The sequence below is a fragment of the Lactuca virosa genome, chromosome 8, assembly GCF_052849685.1.
Source record: "Lactuca virosa cultivar CGN04683 chromosome 8, Lactuca_virosa_CGN04683_v6, whole genome shotgun sequence".
NCBI classification, from domain to species: Eukaryota; Viridiplantae; Streptophyta; class Magnoliopsida; order Asterales; family Asteraceae; genus Lactuca; species Lactuca virosa.
Genome location: NC_136433.1, coordinates 102,608,291 through 102,614,003, shown reverse-complemented (window position 1 = coordinate 102,614,003; position 5,713 = coordinate 102,608,291). Strand labels below are relative to the sequence as shown.

The following is a 5,713-nucleotide window of genomic DNA, read 5'->3' as shown; positions in this document are numbered from 1 at the left end:
TCTGCATAGCAGCTATCTCCACGGTCCAATCATAACCAAGAATTCCCCTTCCCATCAGCTTCTTAGATTCTCCAAGACTCTCACTGATTTGAGTATGAATCCTGTTCTTTCAGTAATACGGGCCCATACTACCTTCCACACCTATCCATACTTTCCTCAGCAATCCTCCCGAATCCTCTAAGTCACCTATCCCACTGATCCACCAAATATCCGTCAAACAGCAACACAATATCAACTGAAGCACCTCCTAGGCTATCAACCTCACTGAACCGCCCCACTAACTCACTGGGGCATATCCTAGGCTTTCCTAGGTTTCCAACCTCGCCCTGCCATCGGCGACTGAAGAACTCCCCATGATGCCAACCATCCACCTCCTGGATATCGTCATATCCACTTAGTGGCTGACTCTCATCACTCAAGAGTTCCACAAAGCACAAAGCAAGCAGCATTCGTGCAGTAGCACTCTGATCCATAGGACATTCAGCCCACATACCACAACTCGTGCTATCCACATCCATCCATCATCACTGTCGGTTGCCTTATGCATGCAAATTATACACAGAACAGGATCTAATAGACTGTCGAATAATAGACTCTACCCTAGGACCACAACCAGACAAGGAACAGGAAATAAGGCCAAATCAATTATTCTAAGGCTATAAGATCCTAATCGTATACAATTTTAAAAGCATACACGTAGCAGTTACTGATACCAATCATAATTCTCATTCTAGCATGACATCCAGTATCTCCAAGGCTAGAAGCACCACATATCAGGCCAACCTATTGCTGACTACTCAGCAGTAGCATGCAAGTCTACCAGCTCATACAACATATACAAGCATCTCCCCTAGCCCTAACTAGCATGCGATTCACATATTCATAAACCAAGTCATAACAGATAACATATGTGGGTATTCTGGGAAACTTACTTGAGCTCGGCCGATTGCATGCACCACACCCTTTCTTGTCTTATAAATTCTTTCCTTAAAACATTTTTCTTTTGAAAACTTAACGGATCCTCAGTTTGAGTTCAGGCACACTCGAAAGTATGTCCGAATCCCTCAAACCAAGACTCTGATACCAACTTGTAACGACCTAAAAATCAAGGATAAAAATTTCATTTTTAGTATAGCTAAAACATTGATCCCATTTATTTCAAACATTTCAAATCATCATTAAGTAAAACATCGATCAGAGTTCATCCCAAAATCATTCATTGCGGAAATCATAGGTGTGTGCACTGCGATCAATCTGAGCCCTCCCCTTCCAAACCAATGATACCTGAAACCAAAACTGTAAACCGTAAGCACGAAGCTTAGTGAGTCCCCCAAAGCATACCCCACACACAATCCACATAACACGTATCACATTAGCTATACAAGCTATCTCTACCACATATCACATATCATATTAACTATACAAGCGATCTCTACCACATAAGCCATGCATATCAACATATAAGGATGTCGTGGGCTCCCCCAGGGTCGTATACCTTCATGCCATGGTATCCCCCCATGGTATTTACCTAGGAATGCCATGGGCTCCCCCACATGGTCTTATATCCAATTGTCACGGGCTCCCCCCGGGGTCTTCCATACAATAACATACATAATCAACTAGCATATCATATATCACAGAAGTATTTATCATACTACATAACACATACATAAACATATAAGGATGTCGTGGGCTCCCCCCAGGGTCTTATACCATCATGCCATGGGCTCCCCCACATGGTCTTTACCTAGGAATGTCATGGGCTCCCCCACATGGTCTTATATCCAACTGTCACGGGCTCCCCTCGGGGTCTTCCATGCAAATATCACAAATCACTAGCATACCACTTAGCATCAAGCTAACTATCATACAACATATCTCTACTACAGCTAGTGTACCACATAACATAAAATGGGTCGACTTGGTGCCTTAGACCCATTGGTATGGTGAGAAGACTCACCTGGCACTGCTGAACTGATAAGCTAGAATCAGATATGTCCCACGTACTGCTCCAACTCAACTGCCTATAAGCATCATGTGATTAACTTGTCATAATCTCATCAATGCCCTTAAAGTCAACCCTGGTCAAAGTCAAGGTCACCGGTCAAGGTCAACAGTCCATGTTGACGTCAACTGGTCGAGTGCATCCAGCAACTCGTCGAGTTTCTGAGTAATTCATCTACTCGCCGAGTTACCTGTGTAACTCGTCGAGTCCCTCCTTGTCCACAACCGAAAACTCATGACAACCGTAAACTCATGACAACCGGAAACTCTTTACAACCAAAAACTCTTTAGAACTGAAAACGGGTAAACCCTATTCGACTCGTCGAGTCAGTTAAGGGACTCGACGAGTTCCTTCAGTCTTCTTCAAGTTCAGCCCTTTTTAGTGGGATCTAGGGTCCCAAACTCCAGATCCAAGTTCTCCTAATACAGATACCACGTAAAGTTGCAAACTTTATGCGCATGCAAGGTCCTTCAAGGCTATAACTTCAAAACTAGGCTTCTTACAAGGTTTTTGTGCATGGAAAGAGACCAAACTGCATAAAGGAAGCAACTTTATGGTATTTGGGACCTAAAGAGGTCCAGATCTGGAACCCTATCCTTGTGAAAAGTGCAGATCCAAGTTTGACTCCATTTTGCCCCAAAAATGACCATTTACTTCCAAGAAAAGAGATCTACACAACTAGAGGTCAAGGTCACGACATTATACCTTAGGATGATGGCCAATATGAAGTAAATGTTGGATCTACTGTTCCTCTCCTGTCTCCTTCTTCAAGCTCCAAAACCCTTCACAAATACTCCAAAATTGCTCACAAAAGCTATTTCTCTCACTCAAGAGGGGTTCACGGCCGTAAACTCTCTTCTCTAGGTAAAAAGGTGCTAAGGGAGGCCACAAGAGAAAGGATATGTTTTTTAAATAGGGTGCAAACCCTAAAAATTAGGGTTTCTCTCTACAGCTCCTACTCGTCGAGTCGGCCTTCCGACTCGTCGAGTAGGTCTCGATCCCGCGTCCACCAATAATGTCTCTACTCGACGAGTTGAACTCCCAACTCGCCGAGTCCACGCACCAAAACCTTAAAACTTTAAATAAAAATAAGTAATACCTGGAACAGGTGTTACATATATTTTAAAATGTTAAAATTTTAAAGTAAGATTTATAAATAAAAAAAAGTTTTAAAATATGTATCATTTTTCTCTATGTTAATTTCTAGTTGTTTGATTTAGTTAGGTAAATGCTTGTATGTTGGAATGTACAATGTGAAAATGCGATAACCGGCCGTTATGCTACGACGAATACATCATAATCTTCGTATCGTATGGTATGCATATTATATAATAAACAACATGAAGTTATATAAAATATGTTGATTTCATAAAGGGACCATGTTTGAATCCTAAAATAATTTTGCATTATTGTTATTGTTATTATTTCTTTTTGAGAAATGTTTGCTTTTTTGACTGCCAATTGGTCAGTTGCTTTCTGCCAATATTAAAACTTACATTTATTACCCCCAACGCCTCACTCTCGCATTTCCCTTTAAATATACTCTCCTCACTTTTCAAATTCTTGCATCAAGTTAAGTCTTTCAAAGGGTAAAATTGGAAGAAGAAGAAGAAAAAAAATGACAAGGTGTTGTTTCATGTTATTCGTAGCTCTAGTCGTAGCAGTTTGCACCACTACTGCTAGAGACGTTCCTAAAGAAAACGTTGGTCTTACAGACCAAAAAAACGTTTATACTTTTGGAGGAACAGGTGGATTCGGTGGCATTGGAAACAATGGTTTGCCAATGGGTGGAATGGGAACCGGAGTTGGAGTAGGTGGTGATTTTGGTGGTGCCAATGGAATCGGAGGTGTCGGAGTTGGGTATCAATTTGGTGGACCAGGTGGCCCTGGCGGTGGTGTGGGAACTTTTGGTGGTCTTGGTAATGGTTTTGGTGGTTTACCGACTCTTGGTGGTGGTGGATTTGGTGGTGGTAATCCTGTTGGTGGCGGTGTTGGTGGTGTTGTTCCTATTAGTGGCGGTGGTAGTGGTGGTGTACTCCCTTGATCTCCTTAAAGCTTGTTTCTGAAGTCCCTAGATAGCTAACTATTTCGCGCCTTATAAAGTTAGTTTTGTTGTGTAGGTGAGTATTGTTGTGGTTTGTGTTGTTAGCATGTCTTTGGTTTTAAGAATATCTTTGTTGTTTGTGACGTTTTAGTTTTGGAATATTTAAAGTCTATTTTATTTAGTTTCATGTTATGATCTCCAACTTTTATTATTACACATGTCTTGTTATGAAAATGTCATATTAGCTTTTGACATAAACGTCAAATTAATGCTTTAACTTGAGAACAAATATTCGGCTCCACCATTGTTGGAATGTATGTATATACAAATTTGTACGGGAATACTTAGGTTGGTAAATGATTCATGATATATGTAAATAAAAGATTTATAATAGTTATTGTAATGTTGTTACTCTTAAACAAATAGGGAAACTGTTTTAAATGCATAACGAACTATTTGCTTTTTTAATAACAAACTTAAATTGTTTGTTCATAAAATATTTCTACTTTAATAGTATTTTATGCAAAAAAAACCTTCTAATCATACTACTCATGACATTAATCCTTACATCAATATATAATATGTATCGTGATATAACAACAAAATTGTGTTGAACAGATATGATGAAAATGGATGGCTCCATTAACGTGGGGCGGTAAAATATACCAACGCAGAGAAAAACATCGGTAGTTGTAACGTAATAAATAAACCTAAAGTTTCGTTTAATTTTTTTTTTCTCTTTTAAAACGGGTAAAGCTTTATCTTTATAAATCATATAAAAAAGACAAAACTTCAAAAATGGTCCATGTGGTTTTCGAAAATCTGAAGTTTAGTCTCTAATATTTAAAAACCTCACAGATGGTCCGTGTGGTTTCAAAACTTTTAACAGATGGTCATTTTCGCTAACACCGTTAGCTTTTGGTCGTTAAGTGAAGGGCATTTCTGTCATTTCACAATCATAGGGACCATTTATGAAGTTTTGCCTTATTATTATTTTTTTAAATAATATATATATATATATATATATATATATATATATATATATATATATAATTATTTAATATTAAATGGTCTCTCTCTCTCTCTCTCTCTCTCTCTCTCTCTCTCTCTCTCTCTCTCTCTCTCTCTCTCTCTCTCTCTCTCTCTCTCTCTCTCTCTCTCTCTCTCAGATCTTGTATGGATGGATGAATGAACAATGTTTGACTGAAAAAGTCAAATTTGGGTTGAGAACTTTCTTAATTGCTCCAGACACCATCTCCACTTCTTCCACCCTCCTTCTCACTTCTGATTCCAGTTCTTCTGCCAATGGAAACTGTAACGAATCACACAATTCGTTTACAAAATGAGCAGATCTCTCCATCCCTTCAATCTCATTCAAGAGTCCACAAACATTTCTCCTCCTTTTCTTCTTCGTCTCCTTCAAACACACATACACACACATTTCCTTTTATCACATCAACTTCATCGGAAAAGATGCTACAAGGATCGGCGTATCATTAGACCTACACAACCCCACCGACCTGACCAAATGTAGTTCTGGAATCATTCTAGTTAGAGGATCCTTTTGAAACAAAGAGAGCATGACGTTTCTTAGGTGGTTGAATTCTTCTGAAACTGATGAATTTGAAAACCTTTAAAACACAAACTCACAAGATTTTTGAAAC

At 39.1% G+C, this 5,713-nt stretch overlaps 1 protein-coding gene across 1 annotated transcript; it reads left to right on the top strand.

The window, feature by feature from the left end:
• The first annotated feature begins 3,559 nt into the window (after positions 1-3,559).
• On the top strand, positions 3,560-4,230 carry LOC145128691 (uncharacterized). Its single transcript, XM_079063502.1, has one exon. The coding sequence runs from the start codon at positions 3,624-3,626 to the stop codon at positions 4,047-4,049; it is 426 nt and encodes a 141-aa protein (XP_078919628.1). The 5' UTR covers positions 3,560-3,623; the 3' UTR covers positions 4,050-4,230.
• Positions 4,231-5,713: the final 1,483 nt, after the last annotated feature.